Source organism: Dufourea novaeangliae, unplaced genomic scaffold, assembly GCF_001272555.1.
Source record: "Dufourea novaeangliae isolate 0120121106 unplaced genomic scaffold, ASM127255v1 scaffold5, whole genome shotgun sequence".
Lineage (NCBI taxonomy): Eukaryota > Metazoa > Arthropoda > Insecta > Hymenoptera > Halictidae > Dufourea > Dufourea novaeangliae.
In genome coordinates this window covers 7,819-25,944 of record NW_015373883.1, presented here as the reverse complement: position 1 = coordinate 25,944, position 18,126 = coordinate 7,819, and the positions used below count along the sequence as shown (strand labels likewise).

The 18,126-nt window shown below is 37.3% G+C and overlaps 1 protein-coding gene across 1 annotated transcript; it reads left to right on the top strand.

The window, feature by feature from the left end:
- The first annotated feature begins 228 nt into the window (after window positions 1-228).
- Window positions 229-2,610, top strand: LOC107188867 (chymotrypsin-1-like). The gene is made up of 4 exons (XM_015577285.1): window positions 229-277; window positions 463-758; window positions 1,668-1,913; window positions 2,467-2,610. The coding sequence occupies exons 1-4, from the start codon at window positions 229-231 to the stop codon at window positions 2,608-2,610; spliced, it is 735 nt and encodes a 244-aa protein (XP_015432771.1).
- Window positions 2,611-18,126: the final 15,516 nt, after the last annotated feature.

The following is an 18,126-nucleotide window of genomic DNA, read 5'->3' as shown; positions in this document are numbered from 1 at the left end:
AAGATTGGAATCAATAGATAACAAAATCAAAAACATAATTTCTGAATTTTTAATATTACACAGATTTCTTATCTCGATATCACATCATTTTCTCTATCCACACACTTCAGCTCCCATGATGATTAATCAGATACAGATATACTTATTTTTGTCTTTATCGCGACTCCAGTAGGTACCTATATGTATATCTCAATCGAGAATCAAGGAAGCCCAGTAACCGTGGCAGTCATGAACCGCAGTCTCGTGAGCTTGTTTTTAGTTGCAGTCATCGTTTCTGGTAAATTCTTAATAAACTAATCAATTTTCCCTGTTACTACAATATCAAAATTTTTATGATTTATTACACCGAGATTCCTATTTATCGTCCTTCCTAATTCTTGGCCTTCTTCCATTGTATCCATTTTCTCTGAAACAGTTTCTGCAAATTTAACTAATTTGTTTCCGTCATTGTTTATGTCACAGTAAGCGCAAATCTTGCCGAAAAATTGGTAGGCACACAGAACGCGCAACCCGGCCAATTTCCATATGTGGCCTCTATTCGAGTACGAAATTCGCACATCTGCAGCGGCTCGATTATTAGTAAGAATCACATTCTCACGGCCCAGCACTGCTTGGAAACAATTGCTGCGGGAACCGTTAACGACGTGACTGTCGTAACCGGGACGATCTACCTTGACCAGGGTGGCACAACACACAGCGTGGTTGGTCTGTTCGGCGATGGCTGGCAAACTAAAGACCATGATATCAGTGTAATCAAGGTAAAAATCTAAAATTTGAACATGTCGTTAGATGTCATGTGATACGTGAGCAGTACCGGGCAAAAGTATTCATACACCCTTTAAAACGGAACAACTTTTTTCAAATTGGTCCAAATGACTCGAGTTCTTTTGTGCAGTTAGGAACATTGGTTTACTAAGTGATGTACGTAAACAAAATTGAAAAGGTCGCAATTGGTCGGTATCGCGAGAAAATAGTAAAGGTCGTTTTTTACAACTTTTTAATCTGAGGCTATAATGAAAATTTAATAAATACATATCGAAGATTTATGTTAGTTAGATACATACTGAAACTTTCATTGAAATCGGTTGATACAGAAACGACTGACAGGCATCAAAAGATGCAAGAATGGTTAGATTTACTGCACCTTAGTACTTTTATACTCATCATACGCCAATCTATCAAAATCGAGCATAAAAAATTGGACATTCCGTTTAAAAAAACAAAGGTGACCTCTAGATCTTCTCTATGCTTCCACTTACAAAAATACCATTTATACCATATTATGTAGTTTCTTAAACCCTACAACTTTTGTAGGTAACATTTTCTCGTATTATTTGAAATAACCAAGATATTTAAGTGGCAGAGTCGTGAGACACACTGTATTTGTATTGTATAAACACTGCATGTATTAAATTCTTAATTGAATAATATTAAATTAATAAGGGCGGCGATACTGTTTTCGCACTCGGGCGGCTATCAACCCAGGAACGGCACTGTATGGGAGCATTAAGATATACCTTAAATTGAATGTTCCAAATACATACAATTATACTTGTACAAACTGTCAACAAATCCGATAAGATAGCGAACTTGTTGAACTCAAACGTATTACCAAGGTTTAAATTCGTAATCTATTTTCTTCATTTAGATCAATATTATTTTTGCAGCTCGGTAATCCTATCACTTTCAATGAGTATCAACAATCAATCGCACTTGCCACTGCGAGATCACCGGAAGAGACCTACGCTGTTGTAACCGGATGGGGTAGTAAATCAGGTCCGCCATCCAACCTCTCTAATGTACAACAGTATTTGAATGCTCGTATCATCAAATTCAGTGATTGTCACAACATCTATGACGACATTACCACCGGAATCTGTACTGTTAATGAACCAAACATTGGCACATGTACTGTAAGTATTATAGGAAGCATATTATTACTTTCAAGTGTTATGACTTCGACGTTTATAATCGTTATTATAATTTCTTCCTCGCTAAAAATTCAATTGCTGGAAAATCAATATTAATGAACATTAGAGGGTATAAATTCTAAAAAACTATACGTATGATATAGTAGATTTTTAACAATATGTAGAACTACCAAAATTATAAAAATGGCAGATTTCAGATTTTTTGTTCCATAATAATTGAAATTATAAGGGTACCTTTATACGAATTTATGTTGACCTTTAATTTATTACACCCTTTACATTATACTATACTATATGTATATGTATATAGATTTATATATATAATATTATACAGTTTCGTTTAATATACATTCAACGTTGGTAGTTTTACTTTACTCGTGATAACTCGCAATCTTCGTATGAGTTTGAAGTGTCGTTGTTATAAGGCTTTAATATTAGAATATATTAATTAAGTAAACCTGACTATATATAAACATAAGAATAAAAATATAATTAAACTTGAACTTGAATATTGTTATCTATTTTTCATTTCCAGGGTGATATTGGCAGCCCATTGGTCTACAATAAACGCGTTATTGGTGTTGTATCTCGTGATGTTCATTGTGCAAAAGGAATGCCCGATCTCTACACCAGCACTTATGATAACAAGGAATTTATTCGCAATGCTATGAAAGAATAAGTTTAGAATATAACCGTTACAAGGCCTAATAACTGCAATAACCTCTACTTCTTTGCATCAAGTTAAATCTAACATACGCACATACAGGGTGTAACAAAAATGTTGAAGGACCCGAAAATGGGAGACCCGTAATGTGATTTAAAACAAGTTTCTACTTAGCAAAAATGTTATCCGAGGCTTTATTAACGAGATATTAACGAAAAACCCCGATTAGTCACCTACGCGCTGCGCTTGATAACCAAGGTTACCGCGTGAACTCGGCCGGCAGAATCGCGCTCTGATTGGTCGGGGTTTTTTGTTAATATCTTGTTAACAAAGTCTCGGATAACATTTTTTCTAAGGAAAAACTTGTTTCAAATCACCTCACGAGTCTTCCATTCCCGGGTCCTTAAACATTATTGTTACACCCTATATACATATGTATAGACACGACATATGTACACCCACGAGCAAAGTGGGCTCCCGTTGGGGGAAAAGTAGCGTAGGTGAAAGGCCCTCCACCACTTGACCACAGAAGTCACTGAAACTCATGCCGCACTTACATGAAAGAACCCCATTCAGTTTAACATTTATTTCAGTACTCCACAAGCAACCAAATTTACGCGTTTGAACGTTTGAAGGTAAAAGCGATGTATTTTATTGAAAGTGAAATGAGTAATAAACACAATTGGTCACCAGTCTGTCAAGAGCCAGCGAGTGATGCCAGAATCGTGGGTCGCTTTACTCCCACCACTCTTTTCCCAAGATAGCTCACCGTCTCGAGCATCAGAATCGTGGGTCGTAGATCCCCCACTCTTTTCTCACTATAGCACACCGCCTCTCGAACGGCCAGCGCACTCGGCAGGGCCACGATATGCTTGTGTGTTCCAGCACGGTAGACGTAAAGTGGGGCTAGCCAGGACGTTATAGTGGGAGGCGATGATACGTCGGAGTGGAGGAGTGGCGGGGGTAAAGCGACCTACGATTCTCGCATCACTGCAGCCAGCGTGTATCGGTGATTGTTCAGTGGCGCCATCGTCGCCCATTGAACGATTGGCAAAACAATCTCCCCCACTATAGCAACAACGTAGGGAAGCCGACTTTACTCGACTGCGCGGAAACCGTCGCATAAGTCTGTCCTTTTTGCACTTGCGGTTGTACTCTTTTACGGCGCATCCTTGTCTTGACGATGTTTCAAGGGACCCTGTTTTCGGTCGACACGATGAAAATAGCGGTAAATGAGATACCACATGAACTGTATACCGAATTATTCATTGAGCTAATAAATAATTTAGAAATTGAAAATTAATTTCTTTTTCTAGACTGGTTAGTATATTCATCAGTACCTCAAAATGCATTTCAGGTTAATGGAACTGCGAGAATTGTAGAATATGTGAGATGGTCGGATAAATGTCTGAACCCTTTATACAGTATCATGTTTTAATTCTTATCATTAGTTGTTGATAATTTCGTAAGTAATCGAGGGATAGATTGAATTAAGGAATTGATCGACAGATTATCGGAGGAGAACGTGAACTGTAACATCGCGGTAGAAGTAGATTTTATCACGACGACTCGGTGGGAAACTTTTAACTTTCTCGTTTAAACTTGAACGTTGGTGTTATCCAATTCGGTCATTCTTTAAACTAAAAGTTGCGCCTGTTCTTCTTCTACTTCAACGCTCCCAGGGACCATCTTTGTTTATCACTCGCGTCTCGGCGGAGTCTTACGCACCCTCCAAAAACAAATGAAGTCTACCACAGCTCACGTGTTAGCATTCTGTTACGACAGATTATTCTTCCTTGCTCTTCAGTACAACGCAGTTGGTTAATATCGTGTGCGTCGTATGTTTAGAGTTTCTTGATTGCCCCTAATTTATCACCAATTGATAGGGGCCGTATATCCGCGTTTTTTGAATCTGGTTGGACCGTCGAACAGATTAGTACATTTATTCCCTGCACTGAGAAGACAGTGCGACTTTGGATTAGGAAGTGGAGTCAAGGAGATACAGTGGCATTGGAGAACCACCGTAAGGTCTTGAAGTTGCCGAGGAGAACCACTGTGTTGCAGGACAACATTCTTGTCCAAAAATTGGATGAAAATCCTTTTGCTGCCGTGGGAGACGTTGTTGCGGCATTAAACCTGCCGATTTCCGAGTGGACCGGTAGACGCCGCCTCCGTGAGGCCGGCTTGAGATGTCATCAGCCCGCTCGGAAAATTGCATTGAGCCAAAGTCTTCTATTTTCGAAATCTGATATCCATGCTTCGATCGGATAAGTATCCCCACCGTCAAATTTCCGAATCGTATCTTCCACGTCTCGAAAACTTATGGTGAAGGTCGGTATTGCTACACTCACCGAAGCTTCTTCATCTTCTTCGTCGTTCTCGGAATCATTTGTCCTTCGAATGACCATTTCCTCACCCCTCTCAGCCTCATTGTCCGTTTCTACCTCACTTTCCACATTTCCGTATAATAATTGTAAGTTAATCAAATGTTGGCAGAGGCGGAACCGTTATCACCAATGCAGTGCCTGTATAATCCAATCACAACACATTGCACATCGTAATTAAATCCGCCAACCCGAATTCCTACACTGCTTTTTGTATTTTCGCTTCATATTTCGCTGAAGTTTCGGCAAATGCGAAACCCGGAAAACTGCGTAACCGCGACCAATTGCCTCGATCACCGTCTTCGTCAAATACAGGGTGTCCCAAAAATGTCCTCCGACCCGGAAATGGGGCACTCGGGGGGTGAATAGGAACAACTTTTTCCTTAGCAAGAATGTAAACTGAGGCTTCCTTACCGAGATATTATTGAAAAACCGCGACCAATCAGAGCGCGAGTTTGCCAGCCGAGTTCCCGCGCTAGCGGTGGCTACGCGCTACGCTTGTACTACGAAGCTCCGAACAAGTAGGTCACCATGCATCGCAGGAAACCGCGTATAATAATAGCAAATAAACAAGACGTAACAAATGAAATCATACTTTTTATCATCTGTCATTTGTTATTTAAAGAGATTAATGAATGAAACGTAAATGTAGGCAAATTATGTGTAACGTAAAAAGACGAATGCACATTTACATTTTTGTAAATTCCTTTTTACGAATTTGTAAATTTCCTTTTCAAATAACGTGTGAACGAAAAGGTAATGTAACAGAGAATAAACGAGAAGTGATTGTAGTTCGGTGAAATTAATAAAACAATAATGACCAATAAACTGAATAGAACTCACCCTTACGGAAATTCACCTGCAGCGTAGAAACCTGCGTCAGTAGGTCAGTGTACCGAGCCTGGGCATCGACGGACGAAATGGTTTATGGCAGGGTAGAGTCCATGCCACTGGTGATCGCAGGTATGCGACACCAGCCGACGTTAAGAGTTGCAACGTCAAGTGCCGCCGGGTTAATCCATCGAATATGTATTCACTTCACTGCACTGCACTAACACTGATCACCCGACACAATCACTTAATGTATTTTTAATCCAACGTGTTATTACTACGTTAGGAAACTTCGTGGCCCCGGAAAGGGCCGATTGTTTTCAATTTTTCAGATGTTTTACGTAACCAAACATAGCCTACATTTACGTTTCATTCATTAATCTCTTTAAATAACAAACGACAGATGATAAAAAGTACGATTTTATTTGTTACGTCTTGTTTATTTGCTATTATTATTCCTGCCATGCATGGTGACCTACTTGTTCGGAGCTCCGTAGTACAAGCGCAGAGCGTAGCCACCGCTAGCGCGGGTACTCGGCTGGCAAACTCGCGCTCTGATTGGTCGCGTTTTTTCGTTAATATCTCGGTAACGAAGCCTCAGTTTACATTGTTGCTAAGGAAAAAGTTGTTCCTATTCACCCCCCGAGTGCCCCATTTCCGGGTCAGAAGACATTTTTGGGACACCCTGTATAAATCGGTATAACACGGCGATTGCTTTTCTTGGTGCTCTGGCGATACTGTTCATAAGTCCTGGAACGTCTCGAAGGGTTGCCATAATGGAGAATTAACATTTAAAACTTCTTAAAAGTTCACATAAACACAAAGACTCTCCGTAACGCACGTGTTCGATAACCGTTCACTAGCACATGGCTCACTGGACTCGATACCGTACTATTGAATCGAATCCTATCCCACTTCTGAAAATTGTAGTGTACAGGATGATCGGCAGCAAAACTCAAGGGAGCAACAATAACAGTTATTTATTAACTTGAACGCCGATACAACTGCGACGCAATGTCGTCATACACCCATTCTCTCTCTGCGCACTCGCGTCGCAACGCATGCGCCGTCAGTCTCTCGCTTACACCCTTATGAAACAGGCGCCGCAGGGCCAAGTTCTAACGTGTCAAATTCCCTACATCTTCTAATCTTAGTTTTACTGTTAAATAAACGGAAATAATTATTGCAAAATGTGTAACTTTATTTTGTGCAACCCATGTACGTAGTATAAAATACGTAAAGGTGCCCGATGGGAAGTATTATGAGCGAAAGTCAAGGGACCTGGCCACACCAGAAAAAAATTCTAATTACTTTAATGTGCAAGTATATACAAATTTCTAAACTGGTATTAAAATAGCAGTTTTCCGTAAAATAATGATGCTATTTATCATCAAATATTAAAAATAATTTTCTTTTAAAGAATTATACTGTTGATAATAACTATAGAAACTCTGGAAATAATTCTAATAGTACTACTTCAAAATAGTGGAAAGGAGTACGTTCGAAAATGTTGGCTACAGGAATCATAGCCGTCATGGGTTTACACAACATTTGGTCTCAAAATGTATATCCTAGTTTAATTATTCACCGTATTCGTCTAATTTAGTTACATCAGAAACTATTTCTTGTTACCCCAATTGGGAACGAAGACAAAAAAACGATATCCCAAAATCATTTTGATATTCACAGGGCTTCAACGATTATTTTTTCCGCCATCTTAAAAAAGAATTACCACAGCTATTTTCAGCATTTTTGTATAATTACCATAAATACATATCACTTCAGACGGAAACTACTGCCGATAATTTCTGATAAAAAGCGCAAGTATCGTACGAATAATTGTTTTAACTTTAATTTGGAAACTTTTGAGACCAACCGTGTATCTAACCTTTGAATAGGAAAATACAACAAGAAGGACTTTACCTAACATCTAATAAATCTTCACACAAGGCTAATTCGACGTATGAAGTCGCAAAACACGGAGGCAAGTTGACTAATCATTATTTTCGCACTTTAACATTTTCTCTTTACATCCCAAAACGGTCTAGTCGCATATTATTATCAGTATATCTAAAATAACTTGTAAAAGTCACTTATTTTTACTGTCGTCACACGAGAATCTCCCTTAACTCTGTCATTCCCAAATTATCTAACAATTACAAAAAAATATTTCCTTTTGCATTTTTATCTACCTATATTACACGACATGTAAGGTAAATGGCCAAATAGTTGGATACGTCCTGGTGTTTGGACACTACCGTGAATTTTTGTTAATATTAAATTTTTTTAAGTAATAGCGAACTTCAGGATAGAAAATAATTATCCTTAGTTATTTCTTATCATAAATCATACAAATATGTTCGCAAAAGCGCGATGTATTATTTAAAAAAAATATTATCATTTAGCAATCATGAACCTGAGGCGATATGAATGCTTTCGTAAATGTTTCGCTAATATTGAGAGTGCATTTCTTAAGCTCGTAAATAATAAATACTTCGTGTGTTTCTATTAGGTAAGTGTTTTTTGAAATTATTAAAGTCTCCAGAGTTGATACCAACTTTGTTTAAATAAAACCTTTTTCTTTTAATGTCGAAATTACCGAGTTTATTTACTGGTACATGAGAATACGGATAGCGTAGTCGTTGGACGTTTATCGAGTCACTCGAACAGCATTGAGCAGAGAGTTAGTATATAACTTAAAAAATTATTTTCGTTACATTACAATAGTATTTTTGTGTTTTTTATATTAATAACAATATTTAATTTTGGAAGCTCATAGTTTTTTTACATATCTCATACATAAATATCATTATTTTGACACAACGCTAACCTAAGCGATTCGCGTACTAAATATTCATTAAAAATCACTTTTTTATTTAATTTCTTTTATTTCGGGAATTTTTTCTAACAATAAGACTTTCAAGAAGAAGCATTAAAAAAGAAAAACTTGAAAAGAAAAAAAACAATTTGCTGCTAAGAAAGTTGCAAAAAGTGTTAACAGAAATCAAAAAGAAAAAAAGGAATAATTTTGATTCTTATTAATTTTGTTTAGTTTTGTTTAAATTTAATTTTGTTTCATTTAAAATATATATGTTCCATAAAACGTTTATAATGAACCAAAGTTAAATCCACTATGTTTGTTTTTAATGCACAATTTCCTGAATGTATAAAGATAAATGTTTAAAAGCTTTTACCAAATATATAACATATACATAATAACAGAATACAATTTTCCCTTAGTGTTATTTACTTATTAATTTATAATGTATACATTTATAAATTTAGTTCATAATTTTGATTATTTTATTTATTTATAATTTTGTTCCTTTTATTTATTGCTTTAAATTAAATTTGTTACATTTTTATTTGAATTTTTACAACATAAAAGAAAAGTACCGTATTTTACTATTAAAAATCAGCTATGAATAATTTATTGAATGTTATATCCAAACACTGCGACAGCTACATTTAATTACTAGGACATGCCGTAACCCTAGTAGCATTTATGGTTGGCCAACAGTATCCAACAGTTAGAAGTTAGTTGGGATATAGTTAGTGTTTTTGCCTAGATATTCCTAACATAGGGTCTACGACGAAAAAGTTATGACAATTTGACGAATATCCAATATTGGCCCTACAATTATTATAGTTGGTTAATCAACAAAAAATTTACAACAATAATACAACATTGGCCCACTCAAAGTTTGCCAACATTTAAATATCGTCTTACAGACATCAGAAACGTCGATACAACCAAAAACTTGTTATTATATTTCAAATTGCTTTTTTTGTTTTCTTATTTATGAATATACTCACAATTTGTTACGGTCGCGCAACACGTTTAACATTTGACATTTTGTGAAAATAGAGTCAGAGGACAGAAGATTGGAAATAACTTTTAATAATTATTTGTAATAATCAGCTACATGTATAAATTGTACATAATAAATTGTAAAGGTAACTTTGTTGGTAAAACACTTGTTTACCTGTTTAATATACATACGTGTATACAATTTATACATGTATCTAATTATTATAAATATTATTTCCAGTGTTATACTCCTGTTACGTATGAAGAATTTTCTATCATACCTCTCGCTCTAATAGTCTGAGCACGCATCCGGCAAAGGAAAACGCCCTTACATTTTCGTTATCTCTTGAGTAAGCGAGGGCGTAAAAACCCGTTCCCTCGGCGTGGTAACCAAAAAACCTAGGTAGCGTGACGCAACTTCAACCGTCAAAAATTTCCTTATATGGAAATTTCATGACATCCCACCAATTTCTAGGCCTATATAAACCCGTTGATTTTAACCCTCGGGGAATCAGAACTCTACCGTCGCCTTTAGAGTCACGTCGTGTCACATTCTTGTGAGTTGGTCATTACGTTAGTGAGATCGGGCTAAAGTTCCCTTTCGAATCCAGTTAATCTTGTAATGAATCGTGAACACTTTAATTGTATTCCGGCTAGAATTATTACTTTGGCATTATTCCGTAACATCCACTCGCAACCCTCGCATCGCCAGTGCGTTAACACCGAACACCTATTTATTTCAATAATAGTTATTATTTCATTATTACTTACTACTACGCGACAACACTACACAACACATTTCTACTTCTACTAGTCTCCTTTAGTTTAGTTAGTTAGTTACCGCTCGAGTTGTATTAATTATAAATTCAATGGGTACGAACCACTAACTAACATTTCATAACAGCTCGCTGATTTCGCATCAGGTTCGTCTGTAGAGATTTTCCACCCTCCTCGCAGCTCCTCAGTTCCGCGCTGAGTTCGTCTGCAAAATCACATCCTAGTGATTCGTTCACGAATTTCACCTTCCTGATTTCGCATCAGGTTCGTCCACAAGTGACTCCATTCCTAGAGGTTCCCTGATTTCGTATCAGGTTCATCCTCGTTTTCAAACATCCTAGCGACTCTCTGGCTTCGCGTCAGATTCGTCCGCGCACCTTACTAATAAACTGATACCATATTCCTTAAAAAACCTCCTTCAAATATTTGTAAAGTATTGTATAGGAGTGTAGTGTGTATAACCAACTGTCTTCCTATTGTTGGTTTATTGTAGATACTCAACAATTAACCCTACAGGAAGAAACCTCCAGTTAGTCCTTCGTAGTATAGTAACGTGGGCCCTACATTAGGTATGATTGTTGGGCCAGTTTCAAAAAAAGGTGACAATTCTAACTGTTAGTCAACTAAGCCAACCAATAGTGCATCAAAGGCCGTAACCAGTACTTGCTACTAGGGAAATTCCGTCCAATCAGTCGGCCAAATGAACCCTGTTAGATATTCATCAATTTTGAATACTTTTTCTCATGTGAACACTTTCTTATAACGACTTATTGTCTGGAAGAATAAGTTCTACTCTATCAATTGAATGTACTCTTTTGCCAATCTATATTATTCTAATATACATATAAAAAGTCTTCATAACCGCAATCTTCGCCTTAAACGTCCAACCACTGGGACATTTATGTACCTTAGTATTCGGCCGAACACTGAAAACATTTTAGCCCAGTTTGACATTGATTTACAGAGGCCGCGACCCTGAGGAGGACAGTCCTGATTAGCAGAGGCGCCATTGGGCCGGCCACCATCCGGCCTCTTTGGCGCCCTTTATTACGTCGACAAACCTTCGCACAGGCGCGCTCACTCCCGATGACGTATAATCGGAGAAAGTACTGTCAAGGGTACACCCTCGTGCGCGGAATGCGGGTTAGTGGAGCACGGACGTCGCGACGCCGAGCGTCTACGTCACGTCGTTACTACCCGCTCGATCTCCTGGGGCTCGTCTTCGTTCGCCAAGCTTTTACGTAAGGAACAGACCTGGCCGGTTCCGACCAGATGGGAACGTGAACAGTGAAGTTTTTAACATAAAATCATCCATGGGATACGTGGCCGATCAGCAAGATGGCTATCATCAGATGTTGCTTCGAGACTGAAGTGCCGGACGTTTTCGAATCGGTCGTGCAAAAGTGCACTGACCCTGGCTGTGAGTACAATTCATCTTATTTTCTGGTGAAATTTTTAAATCTGCCGTACGATCCGTTCGCGTGATGTGAAAACGATTTTTGCAGACTTTTGATAGTTGATTAATACGTATATTTTAGATGTATGTAAATGTCAGGTTGAAATAATTATTAAGTTTAACTGGTAGATGCTGGGTATCCGTTTCTGTCGATTCAATCGTAAAATAAACATTCTATATTAATTGGAAATATATCGGATGAGTTACGTGTCAGTAATTTAAAAATTGGTGACATTGCCAAATCAGTCGAAACGTATTGTTTAAGTGTTTTAAGGTGTAACAATTATTGTCTTTTGTTTTATGATCATCTAAATTTCTTGAATATTTTTATGGACTAATTATAGTTATGAATTGAAACTAACTACAGATTAAAGATGAAGTAAAAATATGTCAACGATTTTCTGTAATTTATGCATAGAGCTTCTACTGTGTTTTATCGATGAATAGCAATCGGATTAAGGCTGATAGATATGTCATTTCACACATTACCGTAATCACGACACTCAACAGTTGTACGTAACGTCCACAAACTTACTTAAAATTGTACACTTACATCATTGGTACGTAAAACCTTTTAGTGCGAGTTTAAAGAAAAAGGAATGAAATATCCGCCAATAAAGTAAAAAGGAATTACAATATTCTAACTGAGTTTTATCGTTAATTATTATTAATACATCTTGTTCGAACTTGTGTCTATTCACTTATCCACTTATGGTACCATCAATTTATTGATTTCGTAATACACTGAACACGGTAATCAGTTATTAACTGTTGCCGTATGTTTACGTCTAAAATAAATGTTGTCTCTTCAAGAATTAAAACTTCATTTCATATTAATCTTATATAAAAAGTAATAGTAACTTCTATCTACAATATACTTATACAAAATATATACTTAATTGTATGTCTACATTCTTAAATATTCCATTAAGATATTAAATTATCAAGAAACTGAGTAATATTGCAATACTAACTAATGGTTTAATTTTTTTTGCTTATCAGCTAATAATTTATACTAATGTGCAACGTACAGAAAAATTAAAAAAATCAATGTCGCTCTTATTTCGTACTTTTATACTATAATCTTTACAAGTATAAATTTACATAAACATCCGTTATGTATGTAATGTAGCAAATTGCACTGTTTAACACGTAACAAATTTTCAATAGGCGTTTCTAATAGATCTTTATGAGCTGAATACAAATCTGAAAATCGTTTCTTTTACAGTAATAGTTATTCAGTTTCTTTTGACACGAAATAATTCTGTGGACTCTTTAGAACAAAATGATACAAATTGGTATTATATTATAGACATCTAAATATGTTTAAATAATGTTCAAACTGAAAAGCACAACGAAAACGCACCAATTTTTGCTGATATTCTTCAATTTATTTTTAAAAATTAAGCGTCTAGGAGAAAATCTAACTATAGCACGCGATATAGCAAACCTTTCTGCTGAAGAAGGTGTCAAGGAAAGTTACAAAATATGTTTAGTATAATAATAATTACAAATATTAGTAAAATATCTTAATAAAACATTTGCAAATCGTTTGCTCATAGTGAACAATGTTAAAACATTTAGTCGCTACATGCGAATGTGACAACAGGCCGTTATTATTGATTTCCGAAGCCCTCTATCAACGTCCGGAATATCTTGCCGTCTTATACTACCTCAGTTGACAGGCGTTTTCCCATTTTCCTTGAAATAATTCCCTTCTTCGTTGCGAACATCGTGGTACATCGATGAAAATAGAATTTCTCCCATTCCCAAATAGCACATAACGCCTTGAAGACGCCTTTGAAAAAGCCATTTGACGGCTATTTTAGATCTAAGACACCTTTAAGCCGTCTTAAAGACGTCATGTGCTATCTGGGAATTATATCGTTTTTGCATCTATTTCTTTTAACAATAATAACAGCTTAGTTAATATCCCCGAAGTTTTATAAATCGCCTTTGATAAAGAAAAAGCTCTATGGTGACCATAAAAATATAAGTATGTTCACTTCTTTGGTTCCTCTCGAAAAGTTGTTGGATCAATTACGATTTCAACTAGATTTTTGTAATTTCTTTCAACTTCACAAAGCAAACGGAATATCGCGGAATAATATTTACTAATTGCCACACAATTACTTAATAATTAATTGATTGACAATGAAAGTGAGCACTTGCAGTGCATACGTTACACAAAATGAAAAGTACGCCGCCGAACTGTTTAGAAAAATCTATTTCACATTGCTAATTGTTCGGTAGGATCTCCTAAATCGACAGTATTCTATGTGCTCTACTAGGTAATGATTAAAATTCTACAGTTGTTACTTCTACAATAAAAAATACATTTTACGTACAGTTATTTATTGAACTACTTGCATATTGCATATTCACCTACAGTGCAATGAGTGTGCATTTTATAAAACAAATTAATTGAGAAAACTGAATGGTGACGCCATCTAATATAGTACGTCTAAACTAACTGCCCAGCAACTTATACGTTTTGTCATTGATGGCGCAACAGTGTCCAGAGTTGTGAGCTCCTGCTCAAGCGTATCGCAACGCATGCGCGCTGAGCGCGAGCGAGAGAGTTGAGGAAGGAAAACACGAACAAAGCCGAGCAGCTAATTCTCTTGTACTCTTCGGAAGTAGCAAACGCTTCGCACACGCGTTCACTTCACACTCGTGAATGCACAACAAGCATATACGCTCTTGCATAATGCAGTGCTCAGCCATACGAGCATGTGAAATAAAGTATTCCTATATACATATAAATTGTCGTGCATTACTGTCCATCCGCTCCGGTGTCCATTACCACGTTCTTGCGGCTGTAATAGGCCCAGCCGACGCGTAGACCTATAGAGTTTAGCATTACAGCAAAGAGGACTCCTCTTTGGTTACAGTAGAGTTTTGGGAGAGATCCTGGGAGATCGCCCAACTTTGGCCGGATGTGTGCTTTTGTTTGTTCGGTGTAAATTATAGAAATGTTTATATAAAGTATTCTTGTTACTGTAATTGGTAATAGTTTATTTCTTGAAATAAATAAATTGACATCCTGGCCAGGTTAAGAAACCCATGCAAAGCCGCAGGAGGCGGACCCAAGCGGTACTCTCCTGGTCCTTTCCAATTCCAAGACACGAATGACCTCAGAGAAGACATGAACTGCTCTACCAAGCAATGGAAGGTCCTCACCTCCACAAAAATTAAATCGATTAAGAAAACTGGAGTAAATGAGGCACTCAAAAGGAAATGTCCGTCACCTTCAGGTGAATCTACCGAAATCAAACGTATCCATGATTCTACATCTCCAAAGATGTTAAGAATCTTACGCACTTACTCCGAATCTCATAGAAGACAGGCACTTGTGGAAGTTCGGTTAAAAGAAAACAAAACCGATAATAATAAAAGTCGCAACATGATTTACATGGTTAAGGGTACAAAAACTCTTGTGGTAGGTGGTCACAGCCTTCGCCACAGAGGCCGAAATAAGGCAGAATTAGTTTTTAATAACTACATGGAGGGCAATAAATTTATTACCAGGAGCAACTTAGACGAGTTAGGTCTAGTTGCTCATATTCCCAGGTATATGCTCGAAAAGAAGGACCTACTTAGACGTTATAGTCTAGATTTCAATGTTGAAAACATTATTTCTCAAGCAGATTCTAGCTGCAACTCTCTTTTACCAGGAGGCTCAACAGGAAAATTGGGATGAAGATAAAAAATCAATAAATTGGGTTCCTAGCGAATCTGTCCTTATCATCTTTGAGGGGGTTGTTTTACCAGATAAAATTGCAGTCTGTGGACTCCTCCCTCAGAGAATTGAACCGTATATTGACCCGGTCAAAGTTTGCAAAAATTGTATTAGGTATGGACACTCCACTAAATTTTGTAGGACCAACAAAAGATGTCTATCCTGTCGCGAAAATGTAACAAATGAGACGCATAATTGTTCTCAAACCGACACAAAATGTCTTCCCTGCAAAAAATACCATACAACATTCCACCACAGCTGTGAAAACATGATTCATAATAAGGAAGTCAATACACTAATGGCCAATATAGCATTTTCAATTTATGATGCCTTATTTCCGGCGATAATTCTGCAAGTTTCTGTACCTAACTTTTTCTTCGGGCTTTTTGAAGAAACTTATTCATTATTAATAACATTATTGACCGTTATTAAACTACGAATTTTTATACCAATACCGAACTACGATCACTTCTCGTCCATTCTCTGTTACATTACCTTTTCGTTCACACGTTATTTGAAAAGGAAATTTGCAAATTCGTAAAAAGGAATTTACAAAAAAGTAAATGTGCATTCGTCTTTTTACGTTACATATAATTTGCCTACAGTTACGTTTCATTCATTAATCTCTTTAAATAACAAACGGCAGATGATAAAAAGTATGATTTTATTTGTCACGTCTTTTTTATTTGCTATTATACGCAGTTTCTTGCGATGCATGCTGACCTACTTGTTTGGAGCTTCGTAGTACAAGCGTAGCGCGTAGCCACCGCTAGCGCGGGAACTCAGCTGGCAAACTCGCGCTTTGATTGGTCGCGGTTTTTCGATAATATCTCGGTAACGAAGCCACAGATTACATTGTAGCTAAGGAAAAAGTTGTTCCAATTCACCCCCCGAGTGCCCCATTTCCGGGTCGGAGGACATTTTTGGGACACCCTGTATAAAGTAGACATTCGTTTCCTGCACTAGTCGGGGCCGGGGCTGTAGCGGGCCAGAATTCCAGGAATCGTGCAGGAAACAGACGCCAGTTACCCGTGCGCTTTCCCCACCATTCGGCCGTTCAGTTCGACGCAGCTACATATAGGGTGGGCTGGATTTGCGCACTTTACGGTTACATTGATTATCTCCGTTATTTTTAGAGATATCAGAAAAGTTTATTCACAGAAGTTGTTCAGTATGAAGAGGGCTATTACTTAGCAGTAACAAGTTTTTCGTAGGTGGAGTATCTTCTAAGTTTTCAAAGTTAATTATGTTATTTTTATTAATGATATTCAAATATTATGGAAGTAAATACTTTTATTACATAAATCGATTCTTCCAAACATTCTTCGTAATAAACCGTTAAGGGGGGAGACTCCTTTGGGGCCAACTCCGAATCGATCGAAGCGCTGATGTAAACAATCGGACGCCAGCGGAAACACAAAATCGATATTTGGGACGGCTTGATAATACGACATCTAGCGGCAGTACCCACAAATAAATTTTGTTCCCCGTTACCATCAAGCTGGGTTTGTGTATTTCCTACGCGAAGAGAGTGTTGCTGGACAGTATCGTTTTTCTTACGTTGTTGCCTCATGTCCCGCATGCAAATATACCCGTGAGGAGAAGGATGGAATAGCTACGGCCTACGGCTCGTGGCGAGATTTCGATTCTCGCCGAACGTCCAAGGCTAGCGACCGACCCATCGGCATACAATGTAAACAGACGTAAATGAGATAAGGAATGACGCACGAATGAAAATATAAACTTTTACAATTCGCAATATATTTTAATGAAAATGTCGTACGGCTCGTGACGAGATTTCGATTCTCGCCGAACGTTCAAGGCCAGCGACCGACCCATCGGCATACAATGTAAACAGACGTAGATGAGATAAGGAATGACGCACGAATGAAAATTTAAATTTTTACAATTTGCAATATATTTTAATGAAAATGTCATGAATGAATTGAAGAAATTCTCCCGATTAAAATGCGTCCAAATTCGAGTGTAATTGGACAATTGTTACTCATACGTAATGTTGCGGATGAAAATGATATATTATTGAAAATAATCCGAATGATGTCGTATTTGGACGCATTTCCACCGACAAAATCTCCTCAGTTCATTCGTTACACTTTAATGAATGTATACTGAGGACTATAAACGATTAAATTTGCATTCATGCGTTTCATTCCTTATCAGTTCCTAGTCAGTCGCTGGCCTCTCGCCCGGCGCTCAACAGCCCATTTATTCCTGCTGGCCAAAGTTAGTCGAAGGAACAGTCAAGCGACAATGTTCTTTAGCTAACGATGAGCTGAGGCAGACAAAAAAGTTTAAAAAGCCGCAAATCGATGTGATTCATATTGCACTATCCAAAATTCTATGCTGCTTATTTATTCACGGTATATTACAGTCTAGTCTGTATATACGAACTAAAATATGATTTGCAATATGAAACTGCCCGCGCGAGAGCGGGTACGTCAGCTAGTTATCCATAAAATGATTTGAATGTTTATGAGAAGTTAAAGATTAGTCTAGATAATTAAGTTTT